The sequence below is a fragment of the Trifolium pratense genome, linkage group LG3 (assembly GCF_020283565.1).
Source record: "Trifolium pratense cultivar HEN17-A07 linkage group LG3, ARS_RC_1.1, whole genome shotgun sequence".
Taxonomy (NCBI): Eukaryota; Viridiplantae; Streptophyta; class Magnoliopsida; order Fabales; family Fabaceae; genus Trifolium; species Trifolium pratense.
The window spans coordinates 35,241,903-35,259,741 of NC_060061.1; the positions used below are offsets into that span (position 1 = coordinate 35,241,903).

General features: G+C 33.3%; 3 protein-coding genes across 7 annotated transcripts; 1 reads left to right on the plus strand and 2 right to left on the minus strand.

Moving 5' to 3' along the window:
* Positions 1-59: 59 nt before the first annotated feature.
* LOC123916312 (filament-like plant protein) lies at positions 60-3,697 on the minus strand. Of its 2 annotated transcripts, none has more exons than XM_045967746.1 (5): positions 3,349-3,697; positions 3,082-3,188; positions 2,136-2,313; positions 594-1,930; positions 60-477 (listed from the first exon to the last, which is right to left on the minus strand). In XM_045967746.1, the coding sequence occupies exons 2-5, from the start codon at positions 3,175-3,177 to the stop codon at positions 175-177; spliced, it is 1,914 nt and encodes a 637-aa protein (XP_045823702.1). In that variant the 5' UTR covers positions 3,178-3,188; positions 3,349-3,697; the 3' UTR covers positions 60-174. The 2 variants fall into 2 exon arrangements, with proteins under 2 accessions (XP_045823702.1, XP_045823703.1); XM_045967747.1 differs by having other exon boundaries at positions 3,315-3,683.
* A 2,816-nt stretch (positions 3,698-6,513) lies between these two features.
* Positions 6,514-12,557, plus strand: LOC123915926 (CBS domain-containing protein CBSCBSPB3-like). Of its 4 annotated transcripts, none has more exons than XM_045967214.1 (15): positions 6,514-6,660; positions 6,789-6,888; positions 7,058-7,226; positions 7,348-7,480; positions 8,529-8,687; positions 9,572-9,650; positions 9,747-9,860; positions 10,022-10,088; positions 10,208-10,313; positions 10,391-10,449; positions 11,073-11,185; positions 11,294-11,424; positions 11,587-11,669; positions 11,762-11,851; positions 11,955-12,557. In XM_045967214.1, exons 2-15 carry the CDS (start codon positions 6,809-6,811, stop codon positions 12,126-12,128), a joined length of 1,557 nt encoding a protein of 518 aa, XP_045823170.1. In that variant the 5' UTR covers positions 6,514-6,660; positions 6,789-6,808; the 3' UTR covers positions 12,129-12,557. The 4 variants fall into 4 exon arrangements, with proteins under 4 accessions (XP_045823170.1, XP_045823169.1, XP_045823167.1 ...); XM_045967213.1 differs by having other exon boundaries at positions 6,560-6,690; XM_045967211.1 differs by having other exon boundaries at positions 6,564-6,690; positions 11,294-11,669.
* Positions 12,558-13,391: 834 nt separating this feature from the next.
* Positions 13,392-16,178, minus strand: LOC123918682 (trafficking protein particle complex subunit 2). The gene is made up of 6 exons (XM_045970799.1): positions 15,887-16,178; positions 15,717-15,820; positions 15,088-15,173; positions 14,900-14,961; positions 14,568-14,653; positions 13,392-13,813 (listed from the first exon to the last, which is right to left on the minus strand). The coding sequence occupies exons 2-6, from the start codon at positions 15,795-15,797 to the stop codon at positions 13,721-13,723; spliced, it is 408 nt and encodes a 135-aa protein (XP_045826755.1). The 5' UTR covers positions 15,798-15,820; positions 15,887-16,178; the 3' UTR covers positions 13,392-13,720.
* Positions 16,179-17,839: the final 1,661 nt, after the last annotated feature.

Consider the following 17,839-nt stretch of genomic DNA (forward strand, 5'->3'; position numbering starts at 1 on the left):
TCCAACTTATGGGGAAAAAAGTGTAAATGTATAAACAATTTTAATTCTGCAAGCAGCGCTATCTAGAAATATGTACACTAATTTTGAATTTATACACGTTGAATGCTTATTATATAATGCGCATTTACCACTTCATTTTTTCTCTTACATTTTTACAATGACTTCCTATTCTGCTTAAGCCTTTGTAGAATAGAACCTACCAAAACTAAAGTGGCTTTTTCCAAAGCTAGATAGATTTAGCGAAGTTGGCGATTCAGAATCTCTTTCCAGTGAACTCAAATCGCTATTATGTAATTTAAATTGCTCACCACCATCTTGGGGGTCATGTGGTGTAAGATCACTACTTAACTCCACATTATTCTCAGAATCAAGGAGGAAGTCTTCCAATGTTGCAAGGGACTTCAACTGCTGTCCTAGAGATTCAATGGTTTTCCGGCACTCGGAAAATCTACTAGCAGCCAATGCCAATTCCTTCTCCTACATCAAATGATGCCAAGATCAAGACCAAGTACAAAATGGTTAATGCAATACATAGCTGTACATTTAATCTAGGCTTAAATTAAAGATTTTTCATTATGTGTTACCAAACTTACCTGCTTGAACATTAACTCAGTATCAACACCTTCCCTGTGCAGTATTTTAGTGTCTTGCTGGAGTTGAGTCTCTTGCTTCATTCTCAAAAGCTCATCTTCCAACTTTTCACACTCGGCCAAATTCTCAGCAGACAAAGCCCTCTCTTTTTCAATCTCTTCCTCCAGTGAACAAATTTTTGAGATCAATTCTTCTGCCTCAGTTTGAGCAGCTCTCAGTTTTGATTCAGCTTTCTCATTCTTTATTTGGGCTGCTTTTAGTTCTTCATATGCTTCTTCATTTGATTTATTTGCAAGAGATAATTGATTTTGAAGCTCAATTACCTCCAACTCCACTTCCTTTAACCGACTTTGTGATGCCTCGAGCTGTTTCTGGCACTCGTTTAAATCCATCTCTAGCTCGAATTTATCTGCCTCCATTTTCGCTAGCTTATTCTCCAATGCAGCATTCTTTTGAACCAATGCTTCCACTTCAGCATTCATTGTGTCTGTTCCAGTATTTACCACAAAGAAACTGCTTACACTTTCTGTATCTGGCAATGCCGCAAGCCTTTCCATTTCAAGGAAATCATCCATCAGATCGGTCTGAGATGAAAGGCCTATACGATTTTGTGCAGTGGTGTTTTCATTCTTAAATTGATCTGATTCTGTAATTGAAGCAGATGGCCATGAGTCATAATGCTTTGGTTCACCTTCATTTGTCTCCCAGCCTCCAAACTTGTGCATATCATTTTCAACCACCAATAGCTTCTCTCCACTATCTGACATGCTATCTGTGAAAGACTCTGCGCAAACTGAAGAGTAAGTCAATGATCTGCGATCGTTAGCAGAGAATGTCTTGCGAGCCATGGCATTAAGTCTCCGGCACTCAGCTTCAAGTTTAGCCACCTTATTTATACTCTCCAAATGTTGCTTGCTTGCTGTTTCGGCAGCTTCGGTACTCAAATCCCTTTCAAAGGTTTTGAATTCTAGTTCCTCGAGTCGAGATTGCAGTTCAATTTTAAGACTTGAATTCTCCCTCTCCACATCCTCAAGCCTCTGCAGAAGACCAGAATTAACTGATGTAGCAGCGTCTTCTTTAGCTGTTTGAAGTTGAGCCTCAAGCTCAGCAACTTTCCACTCAAAATCGGGTCTTTCGGATTCCCAATTACAAGAGGTATTTGCAACAGGTTCATGGATATTTTGCTCTTTCTCTTCTCTAGCTTGTCGAAGCTGCCTCATACAATTCTTTAATTCCTCATTAAGATGACTAATTTGGTCTTCAAGAACCGCATTCTTCTGTTTTGCAACGTCAAGTTCTTGTTTTAAAGTCAATACTTCATTTTCAGCCTTCTCCCAGCCTAAATATAATCAATCAGCTATGTTTAGATAATTTTAGGTATTCATTTTTCGATAAACCATGATGGAGACAGAACTTGAACAAATACAACAATCAGAGCAAGAAACACCAAAGGAGATTGCAATGCCATGCCTCAATAGCTTTCTCACTAGCTAAAATTGTCTGCTAAATCAAGGATAGTTACAAGATGACCAGGCAAAACATACCTGAGACAGCTTCTTCAGCAACTTTGGCATTCTGCTTTACCAGTTCTTCTTTGGCACTAATGTCTAAGAGAGCAGCAGATAATTTTTCTGTTAGAGTATCCACATCAGTAACAACCTCTTCATTTGATGCAGCTTTGGACATCACTTCCGGAAATGGAGCAGTTTGAGTTGCATATTCCTATAGAGCATGGCGAAATCATCAGATTCGTAATTTTCTGTTTCAAACTTGCAACGATTTGAAAATCTGACATCTCATACTTAAAAGAAGACCAGACAGAACTCATGGTCAGATCAAGCAATGAAATAAACAATTATTTCAGTTTACTATAAACTTAGTGTAAGTTTCGTTCCACTTTTGAGGGAACCAAAAATAATCCCGGAGGTATATAGTTGATATTGACATGTTTGAATGTTCTCTAGTAGAATTGATTTTACCTTTAGAATTTATCGTTCAGTTCACTTCTACGTAAATGTATCCAAATTTAAAGCACTTCACATTTAACTCACGTTAAACTAAAGTCAATTTTACAGTATCGATTCAATCACAATCAATTTATGCCACCACAGAACCATACACACAATTTGAGCCTAAAAATCAATTGTAGAGGTAAACATTCCCAATTTCAGCTTCAAGTTAGAATCAATCATGAAGAAAAAAATCAATTTTACTCAAAAGCATCCAACTATGTCAAAATCAATTCTACCCCTCTAAATAAAATTTTGTCTCATTTAAAAGGGCAACACACTAAAACTACAACAATCTTGACTTTCCAAAAATGGCTATTAGTTACTACTACTACACTGAAAAATCACAAAATACCTAGGACTAGGACCCCTCATTCCTACATTAAAAATAAAGGATGGAGACAAATATGATGAAACCATGAAAATATACAAAATAGAAGCTAACAATGCATGAATATGATGGTAACCAAAAAAGAGGTACCTGATTATCATCATATAATGATTCAGAAGTCTCATCAGTTTGAGCAGAACTTTTCTCAAATGACTTACTGTGCCACATCCAACTCCTTCGTTCCATCTATAATTAATCTGAAAAAGAATTGTAAAGTTAGAAAGTTCAGAACTTGACCTGATGCTAATAAAAAAGTAATAATATATAAAAGAAGATTTTAACCAAGAAAAAGTAAGTTGAATGAAAATTTGCTTAGAATTCACTTTGCAATACAATGATAGTCATAATCATAGCTACCTAGATTTGAACGTTAATGTGGAGTGAAAGGAATGAGAGTTACAGAGTGTCTATTTCTTTACACTCAAAATATTGAGTCTCCCCAATTTTACGCCAAGGTGAATTGGGGAGTGAGTTAAGAAATATAAAGGCATATCTTGTGTATCACACTATCAATTGATTAAAAAAATACACAAAAAACAAGAAGAAAAAAGGTACTACTAGAATGAAGAAGACAAGGAAACAATGGAAGGAATGTCAGAAAAACAAAGAACATCATGGGAGGGAGGGAAGGAAGGAAGGAAGGATTGAGGATATGATTGAAAAAGGGGACAGAGTAGGGAATCTTGGTAGGACCATTTCTGGATTTGGCTCTCAAAAGTCCACCGTTAGTATATATAAACATAAATCGGTTAATTATTGGTCTGTTAAGATGTCTCACATCAGATCCGATATGAGATTGTTTGAATTCTAAGATTATTTTTACTTTAAAAATAATTTTGTACGATTAAGTTAGATTCAACTCTCCATCCTAACATGTTATTTTCAAGTACCTATAGACTTCACAAGGCGCGTAGTTCCCGCTCATTAGTCCTATAATTTGGCTACTTCCAATTAAATATGTTATATTCCTTTTGTTGTGTTTTTGTTGCTATTGGTATGTGTGGTATATAATTAGATCGGATTACTGTACTGATTTGCATTATTTGTACCTGGCTCTGTAACTCTGTTGTTTCTGTGCAATGCAAACTGGAATTGTAATTTTGAAATCACTCATCGATTTCAAAATTAGTAATTAGAAGTTCAGCTTATAAATGTACTTTCAGATTATTTAACTTCTTATTAAGTTATTAACTGCAAGGCTGTTGCCCTCATCCTTATAAAAAAAAAACTTTTTATTAACTACATCAACTTCTACAATTATTTATGATAAATAATTGAGATCAAAATAAAATATTAGTACCAATTATTTGACGGCGCTTCCAATTAGAGCACCTCCAAGGGAGGTGATTTTGAATTGCGTCTGCCACATGTCATAAGAAAAAGTAGCTATTCACTATTTTGACATGAAATGAGTTTCGCCATCTGTAATTTGTTGCATGTTGAAGCAACAGACCTTGTCTATCTTTGACAATAAAACAATATTATTTTTCTTTGTTTTAAATAAATAGAAGTAGTAAACCAAAAATAAATAAATAGAAGTAAAATAAAATATAAATATATGAGGTAAAATGGTGGGGACTAATATAAGTTTTTAAGGGTTGCACTATTAAAGTAAAAAATAAGTGAGTTGCTTCAAAGTGACGTGACTCTAATGAGATTCACAAAATACTTTTGTGATGGGTGCATCGGAGATGCTCTTGTAAATTCAATTACCAATTTTGTTTTACATGTATGTATAGTAAGAAAGTAGTTTCCTCAACAAAATAGCACCTAAGGGCTAAGGAAGGATTACACTGATCGATACATTCCTAGTGTTTAGTGTATACTCCAATATCAATTTTAATATTTGATTTATTTTTAATGGCCAAACCAATTAATATGAAAGTTAATGTACTATGATCAACAAGAATACGTGGTCCTTTTGTTTTCAAAAAAGAATACGTGGTCCTTTTGTCGAAAAAAAAGAAAAAATAATACTCGTGGTCCAAATTGGCCACCACCATTAACTTTGGCCGAGGACATAGGTTGCCAACATTTGATATTTTGAATCTTGTGATGATTAAGAGGGACGCACCCAGGAATCTATAAAATGAGGGGTCGGAATAACTAAATAATAAATATTAAATAAATAATAATTGTAATAGTATTTAAATATACTCAATAAAAAATAAAAATACATCACATTGTTTATCTAAATTGTAGACGACATTGCTCTATATCATAAAATTCATCAACAACTGAATTTGTATTAAATTTTTTAGCAATTCTTCTCTCGGTTTTAAGTAATCACATAATTAGTTTGAAATTCATTTTCTATCTTGTTTCTCAACCTATTTTTCACAATCTTCATAGCAGAAAATAATCTCTCACTTGTAGCAAACAATCAGAACTAACTCAATTGAATTTAGACTTTAGTAGTGTATAATATAATATATATATATATATATATATATATATATATATATATATATATATATATATATATATATATATATATATATATATATATATATATATATATATATATATTATCAAAATATTTTAAAGTAAATTGTTACAATTACTATGTTGTGGGTACATGTTTTGCACCAAACGGTAGTTACTAATCTTTAATCACATCTCTCAAATATCAATTTATATGTACATATGTATCAAGAACAAATATATGGAAAAAAAATATGACAAGAGGGGGGAGGGCTCAGCCCCTACTTGCCCCCCCTTATGTCCGTCCCTGATGATTAATATTAACAAATTTGCAGTTGTTTTGAGAACTTCATTTTGATGATAAGCAACGCGTAGTAAAGTAATAGAGAATAGACATGTGAGTGAGTATGTCCGATTTCACGTTGTAATTGTGTCATTATGTCACGCAGTAACAACTTTCGATCGTCTGATTTAAATTGAGGACTGAGATCATTTCATTGTATAATTTGACTATGTGATTTATACCATCTGTTCTCAAATCAACAACTAATATTCAATACTGCGTTGTACTGTCTGAAATATCAACTACAGACAATCATGGATCGAACCACCTCCTTCTCAAACTCCTTCAACGTTTCAACCATTTACCACTAAGCTACACCCTCGGAAACACAACCAAATAATAATAATAATAATAGAGTTTAATTGATATGCACCGATGGTGTAAAATAGTTTTACACGATCGTCCAATAAACAACCACCATTTTGCCATGTCATATCAAAAAAATGGGGTGAAGTGGGATGATGTGGCGGAAAACATGGTTGATATTGATTGACGGTGTAAAGTGTTTATAAATTAAATCCATAATAATAATAATAATAAAATAAGGATGTGTAACAAAAATAAAAATATTTAAGGATGAAATAAAATTGCAATTCTGAAATAAAGTTGCCATTCTGAATTCCGAACCGTTAAATCTAATGAATCTAATGATTTTTAAATATTTATGTCCATTGATACCCACTGAATGGTTGATTAATGTTAGCCATTCAATGTATTTTATCAATTAAGAAAACCAATTGCACCATTTATAATACACACTCATCATTTAAATTAATTTAACAAATTTCAACCTTTCAAAGGGTGGAAAAAAAAACAAAAGAAAGCAAAATAATAAATAAACTGAATTTTAATTTTTGAGGTCAGAAAATGAAAGCAATGCAGAACCCTAATCTACCACCTGTGTATGAATGAGTTGTGATAGAGACATATACGTATTTTTCTTTTCTGAAGAAGAGTATTTGTTGTATCTATCGTTGTATATTGTATTGTATTAAAGTACTACAGGTTCATTGTTTCATACATTTGGCAGAGTAAGAAATTAAGCGCGAAATGAAGAAAACAACAAAACGTCCTTCCAAGAAATCATTCCCCGTCGAAAATGGAAATGCCTCTCCTTCCAACCCGCAACCGTATAATTTGTTCCTATATTATATGCATTCATTCATTGCGCACATTCAAATTTATATTCTAATTAATTATTATTATTATTCATGTATTCAATTCAATTGAAGAAGATTTTCTTAGATTTGTTTATTTATGATTGTGGCTATTTTATTTATTATAATAATTTTGTTATAGGGGTGATGGTGGAGAAAGAACGGTGAAAAAGGTAAAATTATCGAAGGCACTCACAATCCCTGATGGAACAACGGTTACTGATGCATGTAGACGAATGGCGGCTCGTCGCGTCGATGCTGTTCTGTTAACTGATTCCAGTGCTCTTCTTTCAGGAATTTTAACTGATAAGGTTTCTTTTTATATATTTACCATATACTGTATCATTCTATTTTGTATAATTAATTTTTTATATCATTTATTTATTCATTCAACTTCAATGTTCAATGTTTTGTTTGTTATTGTATTGTCAGGATGTTGCTACTAGAGTTGTTGCCGAGGGGTTGTCACCGGATGTCACAACCGTGTCCAAAGTTATGACACGGAATCCTATCTTTGTTACATCCGATACACTCGCTATTGATGCTCTTCAGAAGATGATTCAGGGTCAGTTAGTTAGTTAGTTACTCAAATTAGCATATAAACCTTTAATTTTGGATTTTATTGTGCTTTCTTTGATATTTTTTTCTAATCAATTGGATTATATGTGGTTTTGGACATAGATTTCAGCAATGTTTATGCTATGGCAGGATCAATATTAAAGTCTATACATACCTCCGAATATAAAAAATGTCATTTTTACACAAAACGTTGACACTAGGCATCGTATAGTATACGAGATTTTTGTTACATTTTGACATGAATCCTGCATGATAAAAGGCTCGTGACTTGTTGTGACAATGATGAAAGGCAATCGGTTATAGGGAATTTTTTTGTACAGTTGTCTAGGTGAAGAGTCTTTTGATATTTTAGATGACCAAAATTTAAGTGTGTTTATCTTTTCTTCACACAGTTTAGAATTTAGAACCTTGAATGGAGACTATTTGCGATTAGGGCTTTGTCGTTTTATCTGAATCCCGGTGTTGAGTGTGTCTATAAACACGTTCCAGCATTTCAATTTCTTTGTATTTGGAGCAAAGTAATACGGAGACTAAATATGGAAATTCAGCCTTAACTAATAACTCGGGGCTTAGAGTTTGGACTTTGGAGACAACTCTGTTGCCTTGAACGAATAACTATGTACAAGATTACAGCTCACACTATTTACCTACATGAATTTAAAAAGTGACCAATTGTTCTGTTCATCCGCTCACTCTTTGATTCCTCAAATTTTTTGTGCTAAACTTGTTGGCTAAATTTGAAGATTTTATTTCTCCTTTGTTTCATGTTCTTTGTCACATTCCTCCAGCTCAGACCCGAAAGAAATAGATGTGTCATTACTGTTTGACAATAAAACCTGTATCTGTCACCTAATCTAATGTTTGCAGGCACAACTTTTCTGCTTCTTTAACTAGTTGGCGAGGCGACACTTGAATTGAATACATGATTTTATTAGATTTTCTTTATGTTTACTTAGTGCTTAATGGAGTCATAATCTGGAAATTAATTCAATAAGCGAGAGATATGATTTGATTTTTTTCTTAACTGATTACAGGTAAGTTCAGGCACCTCCCGGTTGTGGAAAACGGCGAAGTAATTGCCATATTGGATATCACCAAATGTCTTTATGATGCCATAGCTAGGGTGGAGAAGGCTTCTCAGCAAGGGGGTTCCTTTGCTGCTGCTGTAGTTGATGGGGTGGAACATCAGCGAGGTAGTAATAATATAGATTGCTTAACAGTACCTCTATGCATACCATACAAATTTGGTACTGCTTGTACATGAACTTATGAATTATTTCTACTTGCATGTGGTAAGGCAGTATATGTTTATAATTATAATAACTGCCATGGTTGAATTTATTCATCATACAATTTACAAATTAATGAGAAAATAAGGGGAAATGTAAACTCTATAATTTAAATATAATTTAAACAACTTTTTTTTAAAAAAATATAATTTAAACAAGGTGGATGAAGCAAAATAATACTTCAGTATTTGGGTGTAATTTGCGACTGAAAAAGTACCATTTCACTTTAAGGAAAATTTTATTGCATCATTGTACCATTTAACAACAAGTAAAGTTTTATTCTCATTCACCCCTCAAATCATTCTCATTTTTCTGTCCAACAAAATATATCTAAGTTAATGTTGAAAGAGTGATTAATGTTTTACATGTATGAGCGGTCAATCACTTGGATGGTTGATTTGTAAATATCATTAAACTAAAAAAATACTAAAATTTTTACCAAAGAAACTGAATATTTTTGCAGAAACTTCTCTACTGTAATTTAAAATTAAAATTATTAAAACAATTTTATGGACTAAGTAAGTGTAAGTGCAGTGGTTTTTCTTTGCATATATATATACCAGTGACACACTTTTGAAGTTAATTCGTAAGACTTTATCTGTTATTTTAAGAAAAGAAGGTGGAGGACTGGATACTGTCAAGTGAAATGCTTTAAAACCTTAAGTTCTGCAACCTAAAACTTGTCGCTTCTCATAGAAATATTTGAAATTATGGAAAATTGCCATATTTTTTCCCTTCATTTTGTAATGACACTGAATTTTTGTTTCAACTGCCACTACTTTTGTCAGCTCCAAATAATTTCATTGATACATTGAGGGAGCGCGTGTTCAAGCCTTCCTTGGCAACTATACTTGGTGAAAATACAAAGTAATTTTCACGACATACATTCTTGTATATTTATGCATTTCCTAAGGATTCTTTTTTATCAGTTTTTTAAAATTCTGTAGCTTTATGTATTTCCAGGGTTGCTATTTCATCAGCATCAGATCCTGTCAGTGTAGCTGCAAAAAGGATGCAAGATATCCGTGTCAGTTCATCTGTGATTGTAACGGAAACCAAGATTCAGGGGATATTGACGTAAAATCCCTTTCTGAGGCTTTATTCTCTCCCTGTTATGGAATGACATAAATGACTGCATGTTTTTTTTATTAGAAATCTCCTTGATCGATACATATGAAATGCACTTTGGACAATATTTTCTTTTACCTTATTTATTGTTCTGCGGATCTGTTATGCAGTTCAAAAGACATTCTCATGCGTGTTATGGCTCCAAATCTTTCCCCAGATACGACCCTAGTGGAAAAGGTTGTTATGGTTTTATTTTCTGAAGTAACATTACTGAAAAGTTGTTTGTTCTTCTGAGATGCCATTTCTTTTGTCTGGTGCTAAGCATTTAATATTGATTTGATTTTCTTCTTTATTAGGTAATGACTCCAAACCCACAATTGGCAACATTAGAGACAACAATTATTGATGCCCTACATATGATGCATGATGGGAAGTTTTTACATCTTCCTGTGGTGGACAAAGGTAAATTTTGCCTTGTCAATTGCTTCTATATCCATAATTTTTGTACATTTTCATGCTGAATATTATTTGTTTCGCAGATGGAAACGTTGTTGCTTGTGTGGATGTTTTGCAGATAAGTCATGCTGCAATTTCTCTGGTAAATTCATATTTCAGATGTATATAAAATCTTATGGAAATTTATTGGATATGTTAAAGGACATGTTGAGGGATTTGATGTGGTTATCACATGCATTCTGTATGTCTAGATTTGGATGTCGGTTTTCAGGTGATATCTGGATGTCACTAAAGAAGGGCTACCTACATTCTGAATCAGTTTTTATTTCTTTTGTTTTGTAAATGGCATATGCATATTCTTCATCCATTATCCCAAATATGTTGCTTATGTCAAAAGAATCAAACTGTTGTAAACTATTTCTGCCTTTTAGACTTGATGTTTATTAATGTATATTGATAGTTTCCTACTATTCTTCCTTTTAAAGACTTGATGTTTATTAATGTATCAATAGTTTCCTACTATATTTGAATGATTGAAACATTGGTAATAATTTGGCTATTTTCCCAAATTATCAAAACTTTGTGCACTGTTAGTCTTTGTAAGTCTGCTGAACCATCAATCACATTATTCCCGTTCCTACTTCATAAACCGCCCTTTATAACTATTGAGCATCCACACACCTTATATAACAATGAAGTATGATCTTGTGTGTTATAAAACTAAATGCATTTTTGTATTAACCTTTGGTACTATGTACTTTTTAGGTCGAAAATAGCTCTGCTGGAAATGTTAATAATGATGTGGCAGGCACAATTATGCAAAAATTTTGGGACTCAGCTTTTTCTCTTGAGCCTCCTGAAGATTACGACACTAACAGGTACTTTGGTAATAGATATGTTGTTTATATGTGTTTTTTTTGGTGGAAATAAATGTTTTTTATATGTTTTGTTCTGCTCTGTAAATAGTTATATATGTTTTATTGTAGTGAAATATCTGGACAACTGACTTTGGATGGGGCAGATACCACAAAGTCTACATATCAATCTGCAGGTTTTGGAAATTCATATAGTTTTAAATTTGAGGATCGCAATGGTCAAGTGCATCGTTTTAACTGTGGTGAGTGGACATCTTTGGAAAAGCTTTGCTATAACTTAAATATCTTAATAGTTTCTGGTGCAACTAACATCTTGTGTATAAAACCTACGCCTTGTAACTTTTTTCCTACCATGTTTTATACTTGTAAGAACTTACAATTTTTTGCCTTTGCAATTTTTGTAGGTTCTGAACATCAAGAGGAGCTTGTATCAGCTGTCATGCAGAGAATTGGTGCTACTAACGATGGAGAACGCCCTACAGTGATGGTGTGTTTTACTCTACTTCAGTTTTGTCTGCATATTGGTTTTGCTATATGTATTTCATATGATATGGATATCCGATTTTTTTTCTGTTCTAGTATGAAGACGATGAAGGTGATAAAATTATTATTGCAACTAATAACGATCTTGCTGCTGCTGTCAGCTATGCTAGATCTGCAGGACTGAAGGTAAAGATGTTTGTTTTACTAGGCGTTTCATTTAATAATTTTCGCTTCTGTTGGTTTTCTATGATACATCAAACTGATTGTAGCAAGCATAATTGTATTTCAGGCTCTAAAGTTGAATTTGAAGTTTGCTGATTCTCCCAAACAGACTCGATCAAACACTGGTACAGCCACTGACCAGAAAACCAGTGTAGTGTCCTACCGCACTGGTATTTTTGCAGGTGCTGTTGCTCTAACAAGCATTGGCATATTGGTCTACTTAAAGCGCGCCAATCAGTGATATGTTTGCCAGTTTGGAAACAGAACATGCAGCCGTCACTGCATAAATTGCGAGTTCTATCATGAATCAATTATTTACTGCACACTGAATAGGCAAATTAATAGAAGCTCTTCTAATCGCCATTTTTTTTCAGTCTCTGATGTAAGTTCACCCGGTAACCTTATATGTATAAAGCCGTGGCATGCAATAATCAAATGTCACAATATTCTTCTATGTATGTATCCAAGTTGTTCAGTTCATATCGGAATATCTGCAATTTTTCCAGCCGTGGTAATACGGTGAAGTTCTGTCATCAGTTTTAACTTTTTTTATTGAAAAATAATATTTGTTAGGTGAAAATTGAGAACAATGTAAACATTTCTTATACTGTATGTCGTAATTTTAAACACCTAAAAAAATGAAACAAATGCAGGTGGATATGTTTATTTATTTTATCTTTATCACTTTTTATAGCATTCAAATTCATTTATTTATTAAAACTATTCATTTAGTATTTGTCAATTTGCTCTTTTATTAGATTGGGATTTGGGTTGTTTGCAGCCATAACCAACCGCATGCAGTCACACGTACCTCACTTATTTTTTCCTTGGCTTGAACAAATTAAATATCTCATTTTCAACTAACGGTAATGCCATTATTTATATTTATATGAGATATGTGGCCTAATTGAGAGAGAATTGAAGCCATTATATAAGCCATGAAGCTCAATCCAGAATTATTTTAACGGTTAAAATATTGTCACAATAAAAGCACGAGCATTTAATTCCAATTAAGAATAATATTCCAATTTCAAAACTATCAGTGAATTTGACAAAACACAAACACACACAATGTTATGATAAAAAATACACTAGTGTTATAATTATTATTATATGACACAGTAAATCAAAACATTATTATAAAAAAATACTATGTGAAGTTATATCATTCACACATATGACAATTTTTTTATCCTCTTTATGTTAATTGGAAAACATGGTAAAATGTCTTTATTGTGTGGGTGAAATAATTTAGCTATAGATTAGTACTCCAGAAATTATGTCCCTGAAGAACTATCAACTATATGAAGTTATGCTCATTCACATACCATTTGTCTTTCACAAATATATGGGGACAAACAATACTATGTGAAGTTATATTCATTCACATACCATTTGTCTTTCACAAATATATGGGCAAAAAAACTACTAAAACGAAACATTTGGCTGAAAATATTGATTAGAAAACACACGTGACAGTAATATTTCGAAATGAATAAGGAAATTGAAGCCCAATGGGTGGAAACAATCATTCTTTGCCACTTAAAATCAAATAGTTGACCATCAAGAACAAGATCAGTAAGTATTACAAATTGGAGCACTAGGAATGGAACAGCTTTTGTCAACATATGACCTTCCAAACATGGCCTTCTGCTAATGACCAGAGTACACAATACTATAGACAACAGTTCATCTACCCTTGCTGTGAAATATTGAGGGAGAAAAAAGCTTTTCAAAGCTAATCAAGAACTAAGAAGGTAGGACTAAGGGTCTCAATGCATTATGAACAAGCAACTTGTCAACCGCAGAGCATCAAGAACAGACTAGTAGTTTCTACAAATACTTTCTTGCAAGGGCACGGACTTTTGTATCAAAATGTGATGATGTGATTCGGGAGCCAGGCAAGTATAGAGGATTAAGAAGAGTCTGCAATTTTCCAAACATACGAAGAAAGTTACTTATCTCTTACCAGCCCAATATTTCATAATCCATTAAATAGAGTAAGTTTACAAAGATTTAACTCAAGTATCTACATGTTTATCATAACAACCAAATCAAGAGGACAATTAGAAACTTCAACTTATTTACTGATACTTCCGTCACTGGTCATATATGCCCACACAGAAGAGGGGGGGGGGAAGTAGCTAAAAAGTGAAAACACAAGACAAGAGAGAGTAATCAATTAGGATTTATTTTGCATTCTACCTCCAGGAGGAAGAATCCTTTAATGCAAAACTGAAGGAAATTCGGGAAACTTCTGTTTAGAAAATAAATTGTGGTTTCGATATTCTAGTTCAAAATAGTGTACTAGGCATATACAAGGCAACTAATCATGTCTCCTACTGTGAAATATTGATAGTATGTAGGGGTACACAAAGAATATGACTAATTCAACATCATAAAACATTTAAAATGGAATTCAGCAACTTTGTCATTCTACTCAAAATAACATACAGCATGGTTCATTAACATTGATAAAATCAGAAAATAATATCGTATTTGTGTAGTGATCAAAGCATACTTCAAGAATTGGTAAGCATGAACTTTATTATGAATCATGATCCCATTTCAAAAGAAGCATTCTATTGTAGAACAATAAAAGAAATACATTGGAAATTCACAAATAATTAAGGAAAGACAGCACCAAAAAATGTTAGAGTGCAAGAAAAGGCAAGATTACCTTTATGTAAAGCTCGTGCACCTCTTGGAAGAAGCTCTTAATGCCATCGTCATTACGAGAGTCGTGAAGCAACATTAATCGGGTATGTAAGACCAGGTCAAGGAAATTATGACAAAAACCAAAATGCAGAAAGAGGTACGTGGATTTCATCATTGTCCACTCTTCCAGTGAAGGGCAGGGGACAATGACATAATCGTCCGATATAAAGAAGCAAATTAAATTAAATATTTCTTAAAGTTGGGTATTCAGAACTTCATTTCTCACAATTATTAAAACAAGAATTAACCTAAAAAATGGAAAATCAATTTATAATTCTCTACGATAAAGGATATGACCAGCTGTGACATACACGGACACCACAAGTTCATTAAACCTATCTACCGATTTCAAGTACCTGCATAGAGAATGCTAAGGAATAAGATGCCGTAGAAGCAAAAACAACAGACACAAAGAGAACAACACAAAACCAAAATTTTATAATTTGAACGTGGCTTATGTATCAATTGAATACGAAACTCACATAGCACTAGTAGTCCATGCAAGGTCCTGTACAACATCAAGAGCAGCATGCAGGATAAATTGATGCAGCTGAGCAGCATCCTCCCTCTGGCATACAGTATCATTAGATTGCAAAATGGAAGTGATAATTGCTAAAAGAGACTAACACTAACTACACTAAGCTAATAAACAAACTTCTTTCATTCATTTTGCTTGCTTATTACATTCATCCAATGCCATCATTATATATAGCATTGGTTAATCCTAACAAACTAATCAATGACTCATATAATTGGATTCTTCTAGATCTTTCTAAGAACATGATTAATCACCTAAACTTAACTAATGCTTCTTGGGCCCTATTCTATTCTCTAGGACCTATATTGATTCATTACACATACATACAGTATCATTAGATTTCAAAATGATGAAAATTTGGCGAAGAAAAGAAGATCCCTCATTTTCTAAGCCACTCAATAACAAGGCGATGCAAGATAAAGATAATCATTTATAATGTTAAATCAAATTCCCGATAACATTTTCAGACAATAATTGGCCTCAAACATCCCATAAATTAAATTGATCCATGAGTGAAAACTAAATTTATAATCACAAGAAGCGATTAAAAAAACCGATAAAAGATCATCGTACTTTAGCAGCTACTCCAACTTCAGCTTCATATATAGGAATATCATTTCTGCTAACAATGATGAAACAAGCAGTGGTTGCCATTGTTAAGACCTTTCCAACTGCACCTGTAAAACACAAATGTGATTACAATTGAGAAAACTGAAAATGTAGGAAGAGATCTGAAATCAAACCTTATAATGACAGTTGGAATCGATCAAGGAACGGGGAATAGAATTGGATCGTTCAGAGGGAGAAATATCGTTCGATTTCGTAAATTGGCGAACGGAAACTTGAGAGGAATTGCGATCTTAGAGTAGAATTAGAAGAATTAACAAAATGAAACAATAATTAGTGGATCTAATCTAACACGCAAGGTCACTCAGGAATTCAACTCTGTAAACCCTATGCAATTGAATTGAATTAAGGAACAAGATGAAGACGCACGATGTCACTCACTTATGGGAGGGAGGGACCTTAAACGCGTCGTTTTGCAGTTTTTTATTTTTATTTTTAAAATGGTAATTTTTTTTTTTGGTTACAAAAAGAGGGCAGAGCCCAAAAAAGAAACTAGAACACTATGCGAACACTCCGAGGCATGCAGGCGCTGGATACATCATCAAAAATGAGACTTTGGAGTTCTCTAGGAGGACTCTCTAGAACATGCAAATCAAAAGAATTCAAAGTTAGACTGAAATTAGCTAACCAATCAGCTGATCTGTTTCCTTCTCGCCATGTATGGTTAAACTGAACATGCCAATTCATGTTCTTGAGATCGCGAATGCGCTTGATCAAAGTAGGAATATTTTCGTTAACGTTGCAGTTTCCTATTACCATGTCGACCAACATCTTCGAATCACTTTCTACTTGAAGATGGGTAATTCCTTGCCTACGAGCTAAATTCATTCCGATGTACATGCCCCACATCTCAGCATGGAGCGCATCGCATGATCCAATGGTAATTTTATTTTATTGGGAACCCATGTATATATAATGTCACTCTCAGCATGAACCCATGTATATATAATGTCACTCTCATCTGAATTAAGTTCACTGAACAATATTGAAATTCTATAATTGGGAAATTTTAAATTCAAACCCAAGACTCCGGTAAAACAATTTTGACATTTATTAATCGAGTTTTTTTTTCTACCACTAGTATTGACAATTTTGCCTACCGGACCTTCTAATCTGGTTGGGAGTCAGTTATGACATCAAGTAATTTCAACTCATCCCGATCATAGTTGCGGGAGATTGAATCGTGATCCTCCCTACCAAATGCAGCGCCATTCACTCCTGAACCAACTAACGAATGATTATTAATTGAATATTTTTCCCCTTTTGAGAGAACATTTATTTAAGAGATATGAATAAGGTAATTTGTTATTTTACACAAAGGAAGGGTGTAGTTAGATAATGGGGTGCGATTAGAAGTGCCTAAGAAGATTTGTTCATTATGTCAAAGCCCAAAGCATGAGTCTTATAAGGAGTATTAGTATATATGTTCTTATTTATGTTCTTTTGATGTAGAATTTTTTTTTCGCACCCCCTTACTTTATCGCGCGCCTCTTCTACTTTCATTTTTATCCCGCTCGTAGGTTAAGTAGCGAGTGTGTGAAAATGTAATTTTTAAGAAAAAAAGTTCGCAAGTTAACATGCAAATTAAGTTAGCATTTTAACACTTGTATGTCACAAGTTTGGTCTCTTTCAAAGTTGTATTGATGAAATATGATGGATGAACCTATAGCACGGTTCAGAGGTACCACTATAGTGTTCTGTCTTTAAAAGAACCGATTCTAAAAATAGATTCCGAACTTAGTTAGCAAGGACAAAAATGAAATTTTAGAGGATTTGAAAGAAAGATGGGAAAGAAAAAAAATTCTACCATCATAATTTTACATCAAATTAGTTTTCTGATTAAACATATTTAAATATAAACCACTTAATAATAATTAAACCACATTTATCAAATAGTAACTCAAAAAGAAAGGAACACTTGTTGCAGCTAGTGGGTAATCAACAAAACCAACAGAGGATAAAAAAAACTACTTCCATGTTTACAGGATCATGCACCTACCTCTTCAATAAATTCATCTTTGTAACAACATATGACATGAGCATATACTACTACGTACCATATTCTAACT

Coding starts and splice junctions, on each gene's coding strand:
- LOC123916312 (XM_045967746.1), bottom strand. CDS start 3,177: ATGGAACGAAGGAGTTGGATGTGGCACAGTAAGTCATTTGAGAAAAGT. Junction 1,931..2,135: donor TGCTGAAGAAGCTGTCTCAG/GTATGTTTTGCC, acceptor GATTATATTTAG/GCTGGGAGAAGGCTGAAAAT. Junction 478..593: donor CTGAGTTAATGTTCAAGCAG/GTAAGTTTGGTA, acceptor CATTTGATGTAG/GAGAAGGAATTGGCATTGGC.
- LOC123915926 (XM_045967211.1), top strand. CDS start 6,809: ATGAAGAAAACAACAAAACGTCCTTCCAAGAAATCATTCCCCGTCGAA. Junction 7,227..7,347: donor CAGGAATTTTAACTGATAAG/GTTTCTTTTTAT, acceptor TTGTATTGTCAG/GATGTTGCTACTAGAGTTGT. Junction 7,481..8,528: donor TCTTCAGAAGATGATTCAGG/GTCAGTTAGTTA, acceptor AACTGATTACAG/GTAAGTTCAGGCACCTCCCG.
- LOC123918682 (XM_045970799.1), bottom strand. CDS start 15,797: ATGGCAACCACTGCTTGTTTCATCATTGTTAGCAGAAATGATATTCCT. Junction 15,174..15,716: donor AAGTTGGAGTAGCTGCTAAA/GTACGATGATCT, acceptor ACTGTATGCCAG/AGGGAGGATGCTGCTCAGCT. Junction 13,814..14,567: donor TGCACGAGCTTTACATAAAG/GTAATCTTGCCT, acceptor GGAAAATTGCAG/ACTCTTCTTAATCCTCTATA.